Below are 19,233 nucleotides of genomic sequence, written 5' to 3'. Positions count from 1 at the left end.
GAGGAAAGAAGTACATTATGGTGTTTTCGCCGAGGAATCGCTCAAAGCTCGTGCTGAGAACTTCTTGCCCACCGACGTAGACGAACTGGGAGAAGATTCCCAGGGCGAGCGTGACCCAGACGACGGGGAAGCCTGCGACGGTGGCACGGTTGTCGGCTTGGCGTCGGTTAGCAAGTTCCTCGAGGTCTTCGTCCGAGGCCTCGGGGACGGGCAGGTAATAAAAGGCGAGGGCGAGGAGGACATCGAACAGGGCGATACCCAGGTATGTCCACTGCACGCCGACGAGGGAGGTGACGTCCCGGACGTCCTTGAAGAGGACCTGTTGGGCGAGTAAAGGGGAGAGCACGCTGCCGATGGCCTGGACCCCCTGGGAGATGTTGAGGCGGATCTCGGAGTTCTCGAGGGGCCCGCACAGGGCGATGAAAGGGTTGGCGGCGGTTTCGAGCACGGCCAGGCCAAACCCGACGAGGAAGTTGGAGACGGTAAACGCCGAGAAGGAGGTCAGCACGGCCGACGGCCAGAAGACGAGGGTGCCGATCGCGTAGATGCAGAGCCCCGTGATGAAGGTCGACTTGAACCCCCATTTCTTCAGCACGTACCGCCCGACCAGCACGGGGCCGACCAGATACCCGCCAAAGTAGGCCGCGTGCAGGCCCAGTGATTGCCAGGCGTCCAACCGCTCGATGGCCTGGAACTGCACGTTGAGCACGTCCAGCAGGCCATACGCGAATCCCCACAGGAAGAATAGGATCGTGCCCAGCGCGTTGGGCACAATCGATTCCCGGTTGTTCAGCTTGAGCATGCTCTGCGGCTTGCGCATGTTGACGAAATCGAAAAACGTGATGTTCGGATACGCCGGGTCGTTGGTCGTCGTCGTGTTGGTGGTCACCGCCTCGGTGTCCGCAAGAGCGGCTGCCACTGGCGGCGGCGGGGCATTCAGGAACTCCTGTAGATCGAGCGAGGCCTCGGAAGTCCTGGCCGTGGGCTCGCTAGCTCTGCTCCCGCCGCTGCCCGGGACAGATTTGTTGGCGCTATGGTCGGCCAGAGGTCCCGCCCCGCTGGCGACTGCAGAGCCTAACGCGGGGATGACGACGGGGGCTACTGGGTCCAATTGCTGGCGCGGGAGATAGTTCTCAGGAGTATACGAGTCATTCGAGTCACGGATGAGCTTGGGTAGGATGCGAGAGACAAGAGGCTTGAGACTAGGCACGCAAGCGCAGATCACAGACACATTGACCTCGACGACGGACCACATGAAGGATAACGAAGCGTACCCTGATGAAGTTAGAAAGTGGACAGCCGTAGAAGAGGTGATCAGAAAGAAAAAAGCCTTACAAGATAAGTCATCTCCCGAAGAGGTCTGCAGGTGAAGCGACTTGATAGCGAGGGAGCGCGAGATGGCAGCATTCTGTAGATAGACGATACGGATGACGTCGACGACGGCGACGAAGAAGCCGAAACTGAAGGTGATGACGAGGATGTACTTTTGCTTCTTGGGCAGGCGCATCTGGGTCAAGATGGGCATGGGCAGGAAGAGGATGGCGAGGTCGGTGCTAATGTTGACGGGCGAGGAGGAGAGGTAGAGGGTGACGATGTCGGTACAGCGGGCACCCGTGGGGCTTGGATATTCGTACGCTGCGCGGACGGGGTTACACTGGAAGACATTCAGAAAGGTCAATGCCAATCCGGCGGCGTTAACGATGAACAGCGTCGCGTAGTTGGCGCGTCGAAAGACCTTTTCGCCGCTGGTCAATGTGAGGTAGAAGACGAGGATGGACGTTTTGACCGCCATCAACGCGGGGTTCTATAAGCATGAGACGCCAGACTCCAGAAAATATCGAATATCGAATCGAGAGAAAGGAGACACAGGAAACTCACGTAGAGCACGGTAAATGCATAATAGGACCTGTTCAAACCTGGTCTATCCGCCGGGCTAATATCACGGTCATGTAACCCCAGTCCTTTTGTGGTAGCATAGAAGAGCGACAGAGAAAACCCGAGATCAATGACCTAGACAGTTAATATATATATATATAGAGAGAGAGAAGAGGATTTATTTGATTTACCCAAGCTATCAACATCAAGTAGTCGTGAAGCCCGACCCGCCTGACGACAAAGATACGCGAGACGAAGCGCAGGGCGACGAACAGGCTGGCGACAACGAAGACAGCCAACGAGACGCCTAGCACAACGGCTCTGCGATCGCCCATGTTCTCAAGATATAGCCATTCCGTGTTTCCTGGTGTTCTCTTCTCTTTCTCTTTATGTGTGTGTGTGTGTGTGTGTGTGGAAAGTCTGGGGAACCCAAGGGGATGGATCCGATGACGTGCGCTCGGCTGGGAGCAGAGGGCGGATTGGACGTTCGCTGCGAGGAACCGGAAAAGAAACAAACAAGGAATGGCAGGGGTTGAAGGTGGTGTATTAGCGAGAAGAGACGATTAGTTATATGGTGGAATATAAATAGATAAATGTAGAAAAGGCAGGGAAAGGAAAGAGAGAGATTAGACAAGATAGTGGAGGTTGGAAGGAGGTTCTTAGTTATATTAGTTATTATTGGATTTAGAGGCCGAAGACGGTTGTGGGAGAGACGTGGGTCCAAGCCTTGCATGCACACCGCATAATCATTACAATCAATTGATATCTCTATTCATATGCTCTGTACTCTAAGTAGGTAGGAACCGTCTATTATAAGCTTAAGAAGTACGGAGTACGGAGTAGTGAGGTGATATACTTACTACCTATGTAGTGGTAGCTAGGTATTCTTGGTATGTTTAGGACTACTAACCAGGTATCTACAATATCAACCTCTTTACTTCCTAGGTATGGAGTTCTCTGGTTAATGCTGTCCTTCTTATTCCTGTTCATAGTACTACCTACTACTTCATCAACTGCACTCATTACTCTGTATACTCATTATACTCCGTACTCCTCCGTACTCCTCCGTACGTAGAAAGGGGGTGGCGCAGGTCTGGCAATGATCATCATTTTCTTTGTACTCCGTAGGACTCTACAGAGTCCTTTGTAGGAACATCAAGAAATACCACTCCATCCTTGATCTGTCATTACTCGCGGGAGTTGTGATTTTGGATGTCTCGTGTCCGGAGGTCCTCGGAGGGACCGAAAGCATAATCAATTCGTACTCGCGAGTTGCTAGACTCGCTACGAACCACCAAATACTAATACAATTGAATAAGCTTTTGTTCTGGTAGTAGGAGGAATAGCAGGATAGGGGTAGATACTAGATAGTACTACAGAATAAGTTACTGAGAGAAAATATAGGTGGAATGCTGATTCCTGATTCCTGATTCCTAATTCCGATCCATCATATTGCGCCTGTACCGTCCCGGTCCGTCGTGAAAATCTTTTTGAGAGTAAAGCGTAGAAGAGACTCGCCCGTTAATCATCAAGATCGAACGGGGAGATGGGTTCCATGCCCTGGTGTCTAATTTGTACACCCATGCAATGATGCAAGATTCTTTCTTATGAAAGAAAAAAAAAAGGACAGAGAAAGTTTATACATGCAACACTCGTTCCCCTAGTAGTAGGGGGGATGAGGGCAAAAAAAAAAGAGAGTAAGAAGATAACAACAGAATGGTCATGAGAAGTAGAAAAGGACCACAGGCAGATCTGAGGGCTAGTGCCGTGTGGGAAGAAGAAGAAAAAAAAAAAAAAACAAAGAGATGGAGAAGAACCCCATCTACTCAATGTACCACGTGAGACCGGTGATACGACCGACGGAGAGATCCGCCAGCTCGCCGAAGAGGTGACGGGACAGGTCGATGGAGGAGTCGTCGCAGCCCATGCATTTGTCAACCACAGTACCTGTTGCGGTGATGCCGTTGTAGGTCATGGTGACCGTCTTGCCGCAGTCGCTGTCGGTCATGATCCCCACTGGGAGCGCGAGCACGTTCTCCGTCTCCCCATCGTTGGTGGTGCCACAGGCACTGGGGGCGCTGGCCGAAGTAGCGGTGTCGTAGTAAGTGCCGTCACCGGTGCAGGGGGAGCTCTCATCGCACGAGCCGGAGTAGTCGCTGCTGCTGCTGCTGCTGCTGCTGCTGCTGGCGGCAGAGGTAGCGGCGGGGGCAGCGCTGGTGGTGCTAGTGGTAGAAGAGCTGCTAGTGGTGATCTCCGGCTGAGCAGCGACCGTGACCGACGTGGTGGCAGGCTCCGTGGTAGTAGGGGATTCCGGAGCAGCAGCGGCAGCAACAGCCTGGGTCTCGACGGCAGCAGAGGTCTCGACGGGGGTAGCAGAGGATTCGACAGCAGAGGTCTCGACGGCAGCAGGTGTAGTAACAGCAGGAGTCTCCGCGGCAGTGGTAGTGACGATGACGGGCACGGTAGTAGCCTGCTCGCCGGCGTAGACGGTGGTGGTCACGTCGATGGTGGTCCAGACCACATCAGTGACGGTCTCCCAGACGATGACCTCATCACGCTTGTTATTTTGGATGGGAGCAGCAACGCCGAGAGCGGCCAGAAGGGTGCTGGCGATGGCCAGAGACTTGATAATGGGAGTCATTGTATCAAAGATTGGACGTAAGGTCAACGGTGTAGGTTTTTTGTTTTGGTGGTTTCAAAGAGAGAGTATATCCTTGAAGGATGGTTTGAGAGACAATAAACAGAAACTACTGCACAGCAGAGAGTGACTGGGTTGAAGGAAAGGCTGACAGAAAGTCTGTCAAGAAAGGACTGTCGTTGGTGATGGAGGTTAGAGAGGGAGAGGGAGAGGGAGAGGGAGAGAGGGAGGAAGGGAGGAAGGGAGCAAGTGTTAAATACAACCTTACCACAGACTCCCACAGTATTAGGTACTACTAAGTGCACCCTGTGCTGACCCTACTCCATACAGTCCACAGTGCCAGGGCCACGATCGAACCTGTGGGTCAGTCCCTGACCCACCTCGTGTAGTGCTTTAGGACTGCAGGTACTGGCACTGGTTATTATTTACTCTGTATCCTTGGTAAAAAGTATCTTAAAATTAATTGACCTAGAAATTCTCTATTTAATAATATCTCTATTATTGTGTATATAGAATATGTGTAGGTAATAGGTATACTCCGTATAATCAAAGGTAATACCTGTAGGTCTGACCTCTACTCCTACATGTTCCTGCGCCTGTGAAACAACGCCGTACCTGAATGAAAGCGCATCCAACCCACCCAATTGGCCACCCACTCTCGCGCCAGTGTCGCAGCCCAACCTCACTCAGCCCCGGTTCAGGGCTGGAGGCGTCCCGCCAGACATGCTGATTGGATGCCATCCGCCACAGCTTCCCCCCCCGCTTGTCCCTGGCGGATGGTCGAATCGCGTCCTGCGATTCTGACGTGTGGCACTGGCAGTGGGCACTGGGCAGTGGAAGTGAGCAGGTACGGAGTACAGTGAAATCTCAGCTGGAGTCTTACAGGTCTACCCACTACTGCAGTGGGGTGATTCTTGTTGGACTTATTTTACGCCGTACGCCGTACGGAGTACCTTAAGAATTAGTAGTAGGTAGGTACCTTAGGTACCTGTATTCTACCTGTCCAATCGACTACTCAATTTTGAATGGTTTCAGCTGCGGTCTGGTTTCTAATTATGGTCTATGATATACTTTATTTTTGGGGTGGATTTGACCGAGCCGATTTGTTTCCATCATTAAGACATTGCAATATCTGGGATGGAGTATTTCCATTCAATTAAAAGTAGCAGTCTAGACCATCAAATTCGCCATCAGTGGGTTCAAGGTTCCATCTGTAGGTACCTAGGTTCTAGGTAGTACATACCTATACAGGTACCTAACATACGCACCGTTCGCCAGCCAAGTATGGAGTACCTGGTAGACCGCCGGATCAGGAAAGGTCGTATGGTTGCCTACACGGTTCGCTTAGAATGCCTCATTAGGCTGGCCGACATCTGTCTTTGTGGTGGTTCGTATTCTGAAGGGGAAAAAAGGTATTCTTTATATTCGGCATATTCGACATGATAGAAAAGACAGGGTAACACAAAAACCCGGCGCCAGACAGGCGATATAGTAAAAGAGCAATGCATAGGCAAAAACAGAACAAAGGACATCAAAAGGAATCATCCGTCAATCTCATAAGGAATATAGATACAGGGGGGTCGAAGGAGAAAAGGAATCAATCTTGAGCAAGCAAGCATAAACTAGCCCTGGCACATCAGGCAGGCCTCCTTGTTCTCAATGCTGCATTGAAGCACTTGCTGCGAGTAGATATCACTCTCGCTCGGCTCGGTCTCCGCTTCCGCTTCCTCGGTCCCGCCCGGAGCAGCGGTGACGGTGCGCGGGCTGTCGTGGCCATTCACCCCGTTGCTAGCCCCAGCCCCAGCCTCGGGGTCGTACGTCGAGCGCGGGACGGCGGAATAGGTGTTGGAGGCGACGCCTGCAACCCGTTTCTTAGCCGCCACGTTGGCGCGGGCCACGTTGGTGTCGGCGACCTTGAGCTGCTCCTGGTCCACAGTGAACTGGATCGGTGCAGAGGCAGCCATGGTGCGGAGGTAGTACATGCCAGTCTTCAGTCCCATCTTCCAGCCGGCAAAGTGCATGCTCGTGATCTTGCCCATGGTGGGCTCCTTCATGTGGATGTTGAGAGACTGGGACTGATCGATGAAGGCGCCTCGGTCCGCGGCCATCTGTAAGATGGTACGCTGTGAAAGCTCCCACACGGTCTTGTACAGAGCCTTGATGTCGGCAGGAATGTTGGGGATGTTCTGAACCGAACCGCCGTCGGCAATGATGCGGTTCTTCATGTTGTCGGACCACAGGCCGAGGTCGACCAGGTCCTTGAGGAGCCAGGGGTTGACAACCTGGAACTCACCCGCAAGGACACGGCGCGAGTAGATGTTCGAGGTATACGGCTCAAAGCATTCGTTGAAGCCAAGGATTTGACTGGTACTGGCAGTCGGCATGGGCGCAACCAAGAGACTGTTGCGCACACCGTTCTGCGCAATCTTGGCCTTGAGGGAATCCCAATCCCACAGGTCAGTCGGCGTCCGCTCCCACATGTCGTATTGGAGGATACCCTGGGAGACTGGAGAACCCTCGTAGGTCTCGTAGGTTCCTAGCTCCTTGGCGAGATCAGCCGAAGCAGTCAAGGCAGCGTGGTAGATGGTCTCGAAAATCTGGATGTTGAGCTGCTTCGCTTCGGCCGAGTCGAAGGGCAAGCGCAGCGCAAGGAAAGCATCGGCGAGACCATTGACACCAAGACCGATGGGACGGTGGCGCATATTACTCTTCCGAGCCTCGGGGACAGGGTAGTAGTTGATATCGACGATCCGGTTCAAGTTACGGACCATCACTCGGGTGACTTCATGGAGCTTGCCAAAGTCATACTCGCCCCGCGCCGCATCGACAAAGGTGGGAAGGGCAATTGAAGCAATGTTGCAGACAGCGACCTCGTCGGGAGCACAGTACTCGACGATTTCACAGCACAGGTTAGAGCTGCGGATCGTCCCCAGATTCTTCTGGTTACTCTTCTTGTTACACGCATCCTTGTACAGCATGAAAGGGTTTCCGGTCTCGGTCTGAGCCTCCAGGATAGCGTACCAAAGCTTCTGAGCTTTGATGGTCTTGCGGCCTCGGCCTTCCTTCTCATACCTACAATCGGATTAGTATGTTGCCGATGGGGAAAAAAAAATAATAATAAAGACGCGAGGAACTCACTTTTCGTAAAGGGCTTCAAACTCGTCACCATAGATGTCAGCCAGGCCAGGGGCCTCATTAGGGCAGAACAGCGTCCAGTCTCCGTTGGCCTCGACGCGCTTCATGAACAGATCCGGAGTCCAGAGAGCGTAGAATAGGTCACGGGCTCTGACCTCTTCCTTTCCGTGGTTCTTGCGCAGATCAAGGAACTCAAAGATATCCGAGTGCCACGGTTCAAGGTAGATCGCGAAAGCACCGGGGCGCTTGTTTCCTCCTTGGTCGACATATCTGGCAGTGTTGTTGAACACCTGCAGCATGGGCACAAGCCCGTTCGAGGAACCATTGGTTCCGGCAATGTAAGAGCCAGTGGAACGGATGCGGTGCACGTTCAGACCAATACCACCGGCATTCTTAGAGATCATGGCGCAGGTCTTCAAGGTATCGTAGATACCCTCAATACTATCCTCTTTCATATCCACGAGGAAACATGAGGCAAGCTGGGGGTTGGGAGTACCAGCATTGAAGAGGGTCGGCGAAGCATGCGTGAAATACTTCTGGGACATCAAGTGGTAAGTCTCAATAGCCCTCTCGATGTCATTTCCGTGAATTCCGACGGAAACACGCATCAGCAAGTGCTGAGGGCGCTCCGCAACCTTCCCGTTGATCCGGAGCAGGTACGAGCGCTCCAGGGTCTTGAATCCAAAGTAATTGTAGTTGAAATCACGATCGTAAACAATGGCAGAATTGAGTTCTTCTGCGTGCTTCATGACAGCCTCGTATGTTTCCTGAGAGATCATGGGGGCCGCCTTCTGGTTCTTAGGGTTGACATAGTCATACAGGTCCTGAATGACCAGCGAAAACTGCTTTTTCGTTTGCTTGTGGAGATTCGAGACAGCGATACGAGCAGCGAGAATGGCGTAGTCCGGGTGCGTGACGGTCATGTATGCTGCGGTCTCAGCAGCCTAAGACAGAAGAAGGAAAATCAGCATACTTTCTTCTCTCTGCAGGTTTACTCGACCATCCCGGTGACGACTTACCAGATTGTCCAGCTCCACTGTCGTAACACCCTGGTAGACACCAGAAATGACCTTTTGGGTAATGGCAGCAGCATCGACGTGCTCCGGATCGAGGCCATAGCACAGCCTCGATACGCGTGCAGTGATTTTGTCGAACTGTACGCGTTCCTTGCGTCCATCTGGATGGCACGTCGGTGTCAGTCTATGATTACATCCAAGCCCCTCTCAATGTGTCTCAACCAGGAGGGAGGGGTTAAAGATAAGAAAATTATCTGCTCACCTCTCTTGTAAACGAACATTGTGATAAGTGGCGGTGCTTGAATCTATGGGGATAGCAGGGTCTTCAAAATGGTGGACAGGGATAATATCTAAAGATTAGAAACACAGTCTATGGAAAGTGATTGTATAAAAAAAGAGACAGAACCCCGTCAAGAGGAATCAAGTCGGTGGATAGAGACAAGGAGAGGAGGGAGGATAAGAAAGAAGAAGAAAATCGGAGGGGCAGAACCTGTGGTATTTGATGTCGTCCCGGCAAAACGCGTATTGCGTAATAAGAAGGGACGCGAATTTTCGTGTTTGGGTTAAATGGGCTCCCTTTGCATATACGGGAGCCCAAGAACGCGCCAATGGTAGTGTCACGTGTGGGTTATATAATAATTGGTGGGCAGGACGCGAGGCCAAACAGAAAGGGATTCTTATTCTCTACACAGTACCTACTACTTGTGAAGACATGGTGATGATTCAGAACCGATATTACAGGCTTGATGTTTCTCGCTATTCTCAAATACCTACCTAGATACAAAGGGGAGTCGAGACCCCAGAGCTTAAATCTCTTAACCATGCAATAAAAACGAATCTGCTAGGAGTCGATTGCCGAATCGAAATAACAACTCTCAGGCTAAACATGGAGGGAATAATCAAGGCTGTAAGGAGGACCTATGCAGTCTACAGACCCCAGAGTGTTTCAATAAATGCTTCAGACCCACTGTTCCACTATCTATTCTTATTTCGATACAGCCAGCTACTCCGTACACTCCATATCCAGACCGGTGTGATCAATAAAGTGGGTCAATACGCATGACAGATCAGGGATCTAGATGTAAGGTATGACAAAACACAAATGAATGGGGCAGATGGCAGTTATGGTATACATGGCCGAGGGCTGACGGCAATAGCCTACAAACCCAGGGATTGACCGTCAATCGGTCCTATTTGGGAACAGTCTGTCTGGGTGGTAGGGATTGCTAATGGCTAGCTGGCTACTCCGTACATGACGGATATTTCAAGCAAATAGACTTGATCTAATATCAAGTTCAAACTGTAGTCATTCTCATGAAGTGGCTAGGTACCAACTAGCCTGTCTATACCTAGGTACAGTATTCCATGCAGTCAAAGGCAACGGTCAAAATGCAAGGGTAAACGCTCATTAAAAAAAGTCCTCTGTGCTTGTTGAATCTCAATTAGACCTCCCAGGCTGGATCATAGTGACTGAGCACCACCTCCTGTACGTCCATTCGATTATCCACAATCTCCTTGCCATTGACCAGGTCATTCTCCATTGCTCGTTTGTCTGCTTCGGCCTCGTCTTTGGCAATGCCCGCCTTGATATGCCTCTTGACCAGTCTCTTCCGTGCTGTTTCAAAATCAACATCAACGAACCAGAGCTCGTCCATAAGATCTGCAGCATCGTTCCACGGCTCCTTGTTCAGGCTCAGATAGTTCCCTTCGAAGAATATAGCCCTGGCTGTCGAGGGTATCGTAATGTCATCTTCCACCGGATCTTTGATTGCATGGTCGAAGCTCGGTGCGTAGATATTCCCCGTATGGTCTGTGATTTCCTCTCGTAATCTCTGCACCAGTTGCAGAAATTTGGCCCCGTCGAAAGTAAACTCAGCACCTCTCCGCGCGGCTGCATGTACCGGGTCGGGCATCTGGGCTAGTTGGGCACGCGTGAGATGGTATCCGTCCATGGGGATAGCGGCAGCGACTGGCGGCAGGGTGGGACTGGAGGCGGCCCATATCCGATTGATACGTTCGGCCATAATGATGGAGAGTCCTGTTTTTCCTGAGCCCGGAATCCCGCTTATAGCAATCAGTAGACGGCCGTTTGGTGGTATTGAGTCGAGTTTTGCTGCAGATAAGACAATTAGTTTGCGAGTACAATTTGGCACGTGCTAGACTTGGAGGGACGCGGGTTGCGTGCAAACGTAGATATTTCGACTCGGATTGTTGTGTAGGAGAGACGTCTAACGTACCCCAAGCCTTCTTCACCAGCCTCGTTACTTGCTCGTCCATTTTTCAGATCTCGATCAAGAAGTACATATCAAGATGAGGTGTGACTCGAGGAGAAGCTCAACCAACAAGCTAGAACTAGTAATCCAGTCGCTCAATGCTTGGTGATGGTGTCAACCAGGGCTGCGTGACGATGTCTCATAAGATGTATCAGCCCGACGCCTCTTCAGACTTCGAGTATTCGGTGATGGAGGTCAGTCTTGGATGTCTGGAGAGTTGTTATCAGCCTTCGCCTGCATAACTGCGTGAGATAGCACCGAGCGGGGCACAGTGAGTGGGGTTTGGCCGGGGAGCAATAAGTGCGTCGTCATATCAGTATCAGAAGGGGTACAAAATCTTAGGTACGTAAGGTATACGGCCCATCAAGCAGAAATAGAGGAATTATCGTCTATACTAGGTCTATGTATTTTTCTTTTTTGAAATGGAATGGAGATGGTACTCCGTATACTGCAGTCTCAGCACTTTAAACCACCCCACCACAGTACAATGGCATCGACAGTGGGCCTCGAGTGTCGATATAATTGATATAATTCGTCAGATATAAAAAAACATTGACCTACCAAGAATCACATATAAAATTTCTAGCAGAAAACCTCTATCTTGAGCCACAGTTCCTTATAAATGGCGACTGCTTCGTTGGCTATTTTATCAAGCTCATGCCAAGATACCTGATAGGGAAAGAGTTCTGCAGATTCGCCCAGACCGCCTCAGCGACCGCTTTGAGCGAATCCGGCGCTGTGTCTCATTTCTCGTACACAGACCAGCTTTTACTGCTGTCTTGTGGTGTATAATCAATAGTTAAAGCATCTACTGTCCGTCTGGTAGATGAATATAAGTAAGAAGAGTTACAATCCCCAGAAAGTATTGAATTACACGGCGATAAAGTAGTCTTTCCATGGTGCTGATTGGCTGACTGCTGGAGCTCATCCCACCTTGCTCACCGCCTGATCAAGAAAATTTTATTGCCGTCAGATCACGAGTCATCCCCTCTTCTTCTCTTCTCGGGTATCAGCAGTGTTCAGCTGGGCCTCACTCTTCTATTTGAGTATATTGATTTGTTTACGGACCGAGAGCCAATTCAATCGCAGAAATGGAGACCCAAGAAGTTCCCTCGGCTACGTTCGACACTATCCTGACCCTGGATTTTGGGTCTCAATACGTGAGGATAAACCAGACGCAACCCACTAGAGAGATCTTGTGATTGACTTTTTTTCTTCTATTGTTTCCCAGACTCACCTTATCACTCGGCGTCTGCGAGAGATCAATGTGTACTGTGAGATGCTCCCATGCACTCAGAAGCTTGCCGATCTGCCTTTCAAGCCCAAGGGTATCATTCTCTCTGGTGGTCCCTACAGCGTCTACGAGGACGGAGCCCCCCACGTTGACCCCGCCTTTTTCGATCTCGGGGTGCCTATCCTTGGTATCTGCTATGGTCTCCAGGAGATTGCCTACCGTCTGGACAAGACTAATGTCGTTGCCGGGACTGCGCGCGAATACGGCCACGCCGACTTGAACGCCAAGAGTCTGGACAACCAGGGCCATGTCGACAAGCTTTTCGCTGGCATTGGGGATCACATGAAGTGCTGGATGAGCCACGGCGACAAGCTTGCTCAGCTTCCGGAGGGATTCCACGTCATCGCTACGACGGCCAACTCGGAGTATGCGGGTATTGCCCATCAGACCAAACCCATCTACGGTGAGTCATTCGCGATCTATACAACAGCGGCAGGTTACAATACTGACCCATGACCAGGTGTCCAGTTCCACCCTGAAGTGTCTCACACGCCACGGGGTGTTGAGCTCCTGAAGAACTTTGCTGTGGACATCTGCGGCGCCCAGCAGAACTGGACCATGTCCAAGTTCGTTGACCAGGAGATCTCTCGCATCCGCAAGGTGGTTGGTGAGACGGATCATGTGCTCGGTGCTGTCAGCGGTGGTGTTGACTCGACTGTGTACGTTACTTGCTTCGGTTTTCTGTTTTGTAATTTAAAGCTGACATTAACGGAATTACAGGGCTGCTAAGCTGATGAAGGAGGCAATCGGCGATCGTTTCCATGCCGTGCTGGTGAACAATGGCTGCATGCGTCTGAACGAGTGCGAGCAGGTCCAGGAGACCCTCAACAAACACATGGGCATTAACTTGACTGTCGTCGATGCCTCGAAGCGCTTCCTGGACGGCCTCAAGGGAGTCACGGATCCCGAGAAGAAGCGCAAGTTCATCGGCGGTACCTTCATCGACGTGTTTGAGGAGGAGGCCCAAAAGATTGAAGCTGAAGCCGAACACACCGGTGCCAAAGTCAAGTGGTTCCTTCAGGGTACTCTTTACCCAGACGTCATTGAAAGTATCTCTTTCAAGGGACCCTCCGCTACGATCAAGACACACCACAACGTTGGTGGATTGCCTCGTAAGTGAATTCCCCTTGCTTGTTTCTACTAGAAAATATGTTTTTTCTAACTCTTGTTTCTAGAGCGCATGATCGACGGACAAGGAATGAAGCTCATCGAGCCGCTCCGCGAATTGTTCAAAGATGAAGTCAGAGCGCTTGGGCGCCAGCTTGGCATTGCCCACGAGCTCGTCATGAGACACCCGTTCCCGGGCCCCGGCATCGCTATTCGTGTCTTGGGCGAAGTGACCCCGGAACGCGTCGAGATTGCCCGACGAGCCGATCACATCTTCATCTCCATGATCCGCGAAGCCGGTCTCTATGACAAAATCGCCCAGGCCTACGCTGCTTTGGATCCTAGCAAGGCTGTTGGTGTCATGGTCAGTCCAGTTTTCCCCCCCTGCAGTATTCTTCCTGCTACAGTATGCTAACTTCCGAACAGGGTGACAAACGTGTCTACGCTGAGATCATTATCCTGCGTGCCGTTGAAACCACCGATTGTGAGTGAATTCTTGCAGAACATGCTTTGATTTCCCAAGTGTTGACCAGTTTCTAGTCATGACCGCGAGGGCTTTCCCCTTCGACAACGAGTTCTTGAGCCAATGCGCGACTCGCATCATCAATGAGGTCCATGGTGGTGAGTTCATCTGCCAATCTACATCGTCCAAGCCTACATCCATACTGACTCTGGTAGTTTCTCGTGTTCTTTATGATATCTCTAGCAAGCCTCCTGCCACTATTGAGATGGAGTAAATTCGTTTTTCGGGAAGGAGACTTACGGAAGTGTCTCAGGGGGAGTTCTCAGTTTTGAAACCATTTGGGCAGGAGAAGTTATAGATCAGCTTGGGTATCACATATGAGATGCATTAATAGATAAAAAGATGATCTCATCCATATATTACTTACTATATTGATGACTTGGGCTAGTTAGCATTTGCAGACTTATGATGAATTATATGGCAAGCTTTTTTCTTTCGATACTATCTTACTCTTTCTATATCTCTTGCAGAATGCTGCTCTTGGTCAAACCAGGATCTGCGGTACGTAAAAAGCCCTGCGGTTGCAATTCCCATGAAGTTGACGGCGTGACACGTGAGCAGTGAGCACCACGACTCCTCGAGGCAAACGGGAAAAGGGGGGATCACAACTACTTCCACATATGCCTAGATTGAACGTCGATCCATTCATCCTGTGTTTACCGCTTTGTACGGAGTTGGAGATCTTGCTAACTATTGACACCAGGATCACCCTGTCGTCGTCTCCAAATTTACCGTAAAGATAACGACTCAACAGCCGGGAGATGGCCACCCCAGCGGCGTGATGATTACAAAAACCTGGGCAGGATGGGATATCGATCAAATCCCCATAATGATTGAAAAAAAGAGGCACCGGTATGCCTCCTCGAACCTTTTGTGAAGCTCCCAGTCGCCCATGCGATGGAAAAGTACCGGAGGTGCGCCCTCTCGGGTACTCTGGCGTTACTACATAAGACGCTCAGGTCTGAAAAACAAGTATCATCTCCAGGGAATTTCCATTACCATCTATTAAAGTCACCGATCTATTGTGTTATTCACTCTAGCAACTAATCCACCTGTAATTATGGTGGGATAAACCATAATGGATAGGTATACAGGAAGAAGATAATCGCGACCTAGCCCCCATCAGTGCACTTTATCAAGTCTAGGCACAAATATAAGCTCACTGACAGCCTGTGTCAATAGGTCCGCTTATGTGCAGGGATTGCATGGAGTACGGGAATTGCGCATGCTACTTTGGATGCATAGCTGCCGTTAGGCCCGTACGTGCCTCAACGCTCTAGCCAGAGAGAGCAAGTTTTCTTCAGATAAAAATGCTCTGTGTTGTCCCATTTGTCTTTCTTCTCTTCTTGTCCCTCATGGTTCTGAGGACATGGTTCCCTGTTGAAGGCCTAAGACTCCTTTTTGTGTCTCTTCAATCCTAAACTTTGATCGGAATGGCAGACACCAAGATTGTGAAGCACACGGCAATTGGCACCAGGACCGATATCGATGGAGGTGCGAAAGACAGAGTCACTTCCCAGGAGCAGAAGCTCGTCCGGAAGATTGATATCCATCTGATGCTTCCTCTATGAATCATCTTTTGTTGGGCATTTCTGGATCGCATCAATCTCGGCAACGTTGCGGTCCTAGGGATCATAGAGGACCTGCATATGACCAGCAGAGACCTCTCCACTGCTCTACAAGTCTTCTTTGTGCCGTATATCTTGCTTGACATTCCGAGCAACATCCTTCTCAAGAGGCTGCCCCCGTCGACCTGGATCAGCATCCTCGCCTTCCTGTGGGGTAAGTCAAAGAGCCAAATTTCTCACCCTGTCGTAGAGGGTCCGATGTTGACTCGCATGCAGGTGTATCTTCTATGTGCCAGGGATTTTTCAAGAGCACCGGTGGCTTGGCTGCGTGTAGGTTTCTGATGGGCAAGTAAACACAACACAGTTTGCAGGGCACCGTGATGAAGGGGCTGAAACCTAGACCACAGGCGTTTTTGAAGCCGGGTTTGTTCCCGGCTGTGCCTACCTGATGGCAATGTTCTACAAGCGCCATGAGTTTCAGAAACGGTTCTCTCTTTTCTGGGTTGCTGGCCTCATTGCCGGTGCCTTCGGTGGCCTCCTGGCGTATGCCCTCTACCACATGCAAGGCCTAGCAGGGTTCGCTGGGTGGCGCTGGATCTTCATCATCGAGGGGCTTCTCGCCATTGTGACTGCCATACCCGCCAAGTTCATCATTGCGGACTGGCCGGAAAATGCCAGGTTCCTGACGGCAGATGACAAGACCATTCTCGCCCAGCGCCAGGCCCAAGACCTCGCCGACGGCGCTGCGCGGATGGATCGCCTCAACCGTGACGCCTGGAGGCGCATCCTGGGTGATTGGAAGATCTATGTCGGAGCCCTGATCTACCTGGGCATCACCGTCTCCGGCTACGCAACCGCCCTGTTCGTCCCCTCCATCGTCGACTCTCTGGGATACTCGGGCGTCGAAGCCCAAGTGCATAGCATCCCCATCTGGCTCGTCGCCTCGGCGGTGACGCTGGTCGTCTCGTTTCTAACCGACCGCCTTAAGCACCGCTACGGCTTCATGATGTTCGGCCTGTGCTTCGCCTCCATCGGCTACATCCTCCTCCTTTGCCAGGGTCCGCCCGGCGGCGACCTCCCCCTGCACGTCCGCTACATGGCCGTCTTCTTCATCACCGCCGGCTGCTACATCGTCCAACCCGTCGCAGTTGTCTGGATGGCCAACAACCTGGGCGGCCACTACAAGCGCGCCGTCGGCCTGGCCATCACCATCGGCTTCGGCAACATTGGCGGCATCATCGCAACCAACATCTTCGCCAGTGCCGACGCCCCGCGCTTCTTCGTCGGCTACGGCGTCTCCCTCGCCATGCTGCTCCTCTGCGGTACCGCGAGCAGCGTCTTCGCCATTGGCATTTCCCGTGAGAATAGGCTGCGCGACGAGGGCAAACGTGCCGGTCGTCTCCACCATCCGAACATCGACAACATGGGTGATGATGGCCCTCGCTTTCGCTTCAGTCTTTGAATTCTAATCAGTATATATATATATCTATGTATATATATACTTTCATGGTAGACTTCACATAGATGATAGTCACCAGTAATCAATATATTCTGGTACTTATGTGTATTCTGACTACTACAATTAATTACTGCATAAAACCCGCTTAACGTAGGCATTGCTTTTCCGAGGGATCCAAGTATGTTCGGCGCAAAAGAATAACCAATGAGGCTCTAGATTAGACATGTGGGATCATTGCGGAAAGATGTTCGGAATTAAAACGGTGGAAGGAAGGATGAATAGATCGAGTAAGAATACAATTATAGTAGTATAGACATGGCTTGGTCGCCTCCCGAACCAGACAAAATTAAGGCAAGGCCATAATCAAAGGCTGTTTCCAATCCAGAAAATCTGTACAAAGGCTGCCGAGGGCGAAGGATGCCAAAGGACTTTCCTACCCCCCCCCCCCTCCCCAAAAAAAAGAAAAAGACGCCTGCAAATCGGAGGGCCAGTCAAGCATCCCCAATGGGTCCTGTATCAACGCCGCTGTGGCCCAGGACCAGGGCCAGGACCAGGACCAGGCCCGCCGGCCCCCGGTGCATTGGTGGCGTTCTCGTCGCCTTCGCCGAGCCTGCGGCCGAGGGTCCGAGACAGACCTGCTGCTGCCCACCAGTCATCGGGGATATCTTCCCGGCGGGCGAGTCGATCCAGGATGGCCTGCATCTGTTGGAGATCTGGGTCCGCGGAACGTTGGGAGATGGAGAACGAGATGGTCGGGATCGGAGGTTGGCTGCTCATGGTCGACTCCAAACCTTGGGCACGGCGCGTCCAATACATCTGATCCCTGTAACGGCGATAAAGCTCGCGGTGGCTCGCGTCTGATTCGGATTCAGTCTCGGAATCCGACGAGGTCGGGAAATCGCACGGGTTCAGAAAATCCGGATAGGGATCGAGAACCATTTGGACCGCGGCAGACGTTGAATTTACCGAAGAGGGCGCTGTGTGTGAAGAGTTGGCCGAGCTTCTGGATGGTCCCGTTCTCCGTGCATTGGTCGACGCCGAGGCAGTTGTGGAAGTGAAAGAGGATTCGGCACTAGGAAGATTCGCGTCCGGCGCGATTGAATTAAGAAGCCTTTCCCATACATCACTCTCCTGGTCGCCATCGGGGCTCGGGCTGCGCTGTCTATCCCCAAGGCCATCGACAGCAGCCGAGTCACGGTTCGGCCGACGCGACGCACGATGACCAACTGGACGCAACAGCGGGGCAGTCGGGCCATTTGGGTCGTCACCGAGGCTCTCTGCATGCGGGAACGGCGATAACCGGTCGGTATCTGAGTGCGGTTGTGAGGACACCGCGCTGTGGTATGCCATCGCCGGAGCGAATCGCGGTGTGAAACCTATCTGGTCCATGCGACGCTGGTTGCTATGCTCGTCCGTGACAACCCAGTGCGGATCGGAGACATCCAGATGCATAGACGGGTCGCGAGGGAGCCTCATTCTCTGGCCAGGGTGGCTGTGGTTGATCACATCTCGCAGCATCCGCCGGCCGGCCTCTAGGCGTTCTCTGAAGACTCTCGGGAAATCATCGTAGGGGATCTCCGGCTGCTCCTGACGTTGATGTGTTCCGATCTCCCGCTCGAGCTCGTTGGCAACCGCACGAGGCAACGGAGAGCGAAACGATGACCCGCGTAGTTGAGAGTTGCTGTAGCGTGAAGGCCGGCGGATGGTTGACTGGCGACGGATGGAGGAGCGCGACACCACAGTAGGATCCTTGGTTGCGTTTTTGCGCACCTCACTGGAGGAGGGCTCACGAAACATCCTGGCTCCATATTAGTTCATTCCAAACCCCTCTATCTGGCCGTCATTGAGAAAGAGAACCCGCGTGGTAGCCTCTCACAGCGAAGCTAGCACACGCTACAAAAGGCGGTTTAACTTACGGAATACCCATGGCGAAGACAGCTGGCAGGAGTAGCAAAAGAACGCCTTGAACAACGCGACAGAAACGCTGACGCGATGGTCATACAAGGGGCAGGCAAACTGGAGGAAGAGTGGGGGGGATACTAGTGCTGGGGACAAAATAATGATGCGCGGCGGCTGTTGATGGAGGAACGGGGAAGATCAGATTCTCCCTGGACGAGGCTGGAATTCGTGAACATGTGGCGGGTGGCGGATGTATGGTAATTTGAATACAGATAGGAGGATTGTGATAGAGTGACAAGTATTCCAAGGATTAGAATATAAAATGAAGGATGTATAGTAGTAGATTAAGAGGGCTTGAAATTCTATCTATCAAAGATAGAACTGTTAAATAGCTTTTTGTTGGTATTAGCAGCTTTGGATGAGGGTATCATAAATACATATTCATA

At 51.7% G+C, this 19,233-nt stretch overlaps 7 protein-coding genes across 7 annotated transcripts in view; 2 read left to right on the top strand and 5 right to left on the bottom strand.

The window, feature by feature from the left end:
- ASPZODRAFT_100926 (hypothetical protein) overlaps nt 1–2,508 on the bottom strand; it is a 3,509-nt gene extending 1,001 nt beyond the window's left edge. Inside the window, exons 1-4 of the mRNA XM_022720776.1 lie at nt 2,067–2,508; nt 1,879–2,010; nt 1,336–1,804; nt 15–1,275 (exon numbers count right to left, since the gene is read on the bottom strand). Of these exons, the coding sequence (XP_022579280.1) occupies nt 15–1,275; nt 1,336–1,804; nt 1,879–2,010; nt 2,067–2,210 (2,006 nt within the window). The 5' untranslated portion in view covers nt 2,211–2,508. The remainder of the gene's footprint in view (nt 1–14; nt 1,276–1,335; nt 1,805–1,878; nt 2,011–2,066) is intronic.
- Nucleotides 2,509–3,646: 1,138 nt separating this feature from the next.
- ASPZODRAFT_134893 (hypothetical protein) lies at nt 3,647–4,710 on the bottom strand. Its single transcript, XM_022723655.1, has one exon. The coding sequence runs from the start codon at nt 4,514–4,516 to the stop codon at nt 3,698–3,700; it is 819 nt and encodes a 272-aa protein (XP_022579279.1). The 5' UTR covers nt 4,517–4,710; the 3' UTR covers nt 3,647–3,697.
- Nucleotides 4,711–6,135: 1,425 nt separating this feature from the next.
- ASPZODRAFT_18339 (hypothetical protein) lies at nt 6,136–8,945 on the bottom strand (the record flags this gene model as incomplete). The annotated part of the gene is made up of 4 exons (XM_022727194.1): nt 6,136–7,585; nt 7,652–8,592; nt 8,668–8,825; nt 8,927–8,945. The coding sequence occupies 4 exons, from the start codon at nt 8,943–8,945 to the stop codon at nt 6,136–6,138; spliced, it is 2,568 nt and encodes an 855-aa protein (XP_022579278.1).
- Nucleotides 8,946–10,106: 1,161 nt separating this feature from the next.
- Nucleotides 10,107–10,941, bottom strand: ASPZODRAFT_71379 (hypothetical protein; the record flags this gene model as incomplete). The annotated part of the gene is made up of 2 exons (XM_022729743.1): nt 10,107–10,777; nt 10,902–10,941. The coding sequence occupies 2 exons, from the start codon at nt 10,939–10,941 to the stop codon at nt 10,107–10,109; spliced, it is 711 nt and encodes a 236-aa protein (XP_022579277.1).
- A 939-nt stretch (nt 10,942–11,880) lies between these two features.
- On the top strand, nt 11,881–14,254 carry ASPZODRAFT_134889 (hypothetical protein). The gene is made up of 8 exons (XM_022723654.1): nt 11,881–12,097; nt 12,169–12,634; nt 12,692–12,890; nt 12,952–13,343; nt 13,407–13,702; nt 13,765–13,822; nt 13,879–13,959; nt 14,017–14,254. The coding sequence occupies exons 1-8, from the start codon at nt 12,029–12,031 to the stop codon at nt 14,073–14,075; spliced, it is 1,620 nt and encodes a 539-aa protein (XP_022579276.1). The 5' UTR covers nt 11,881–12,028; the 3' UTR covers nt 14,076–14,254.
- A 756-nt stretch (nt 14,255–15,010) lies between these two features.
- Nucleotides 15,011–17,148, top strand: ASPZODRAFT_735839 (hypothetical protein). Its single transcript, XM_022729899.1, has 3 exons — nt 15,011–15,643; nt 15,706–15,774; nt 15,837–17,148. Exons 1-3 carry the CDS (start codon nt 15,511–15,513, stop codon nt 16,889–16,891), a joined length of 1,257 nt encoding a protein of 418 aa, XP_022579275.1. The 5' UTR covers nt 15,011–15,510; the 3' UTR covers nt 16,892–17,148.
- Nucleotides 17,149–17,329: 181 nt separating this feature from the next.
- ASPZODRAFT_134886 (hypothetical protein) lies at nt 17,330–18,840 on the bottom strand. Its single transcript, XM_022723653.1, has 2 exons — nt 18,805–18,840; nt 17,330–18,686 (listed from the first exon to the last, which is right to left on the bottom strand). Exons 1-2 carry the CDS (start codon nt 18,813–18,815, stop codon nt 17,405–17,407), a joined length of 1,293 nt encoding a protein of 430 aa, XP_022579274.1. The 5' UTR covers nt 18,816–18,840; the 3' UTR covers nt 17,330–17,404.
- Between the last annotated feature and the right edge of the window lie 393 nt (nt 18,841–19,233).

The sequence above is a fragment of the Penicilliopsis zonata genome (genome assembly GCF_001890105.1).
Source record: "Penicilliopsis zonata CBS 506.65 unplaced genomic scaffold ASPZOscaffold_13, whole genome shotgun sequence".
NCBI classification, from domain to species: domain Eukaryota; kingdom Fungi; phylum Ascomycota; class Eurotiomycetes; order Eurotiales; family Aspergillaceae; genus Penicilliopsis; species Penicilliopsis zonata.
Note: the sequence above shows the minus strand (reverse complement) of the source record. Positions and strands in the feature narration are given on the sequence as shown.

Bases quoted from the DNA above. Each gene is read 5' to 3' on its own strand.
- ASPZODRAFT_134893 (XM_022723655.1), bottom strand. From the start codon at position 4,516: ATGACTCCCATTATCAAGTCTCTGGCCATCGCCAGCACCCTTCTGGCC.
- ASPZODRAFT_134889 (XM_022723654.1), top strand. From the start codon at position 12,029: ATGGAGACCCAAGAAGTTCCCTCGGCTACGTTCGACACTATCCTGACC. The intron at 13,344-13,406 runs GTAAGTGAATTC...TCTTGTTTCTAG, and splicing joins CAACGTTGGTGGATTGCCTC to AGCGCATGATCGACGGACAA. The intron at 13,823-13,878 runs GTGAGTGAATTC...ACCAGTTTCTAG, and splicing joins TGCCGTTGAAACCACCGATT to TCATGACCGCGAGGGCTTTC.
- ASPZODRAFT_735839 (XM_022729899.1), top strand. From the start codon at position 15,511: ATGACCAGCAGAGACCTCTCCACTGCTCTACAAGTCTTCTTTGTGCCG. The intron at 15,644-15,705 runs GTAAGTCAAAGA...ACTCGCATGCAG, and splicing joins CATCCTCGCCTTCCTGTGGG to GTGTATCTTCTATGTGCCAG. The intron at 15,775-15,836 runs GCAAGTAAACAC...CCTAGACCACAG, and splicing joins TGCGTGTAGGTTTCTGATGG to GCGTTTTTGAAGCCGGGTTT.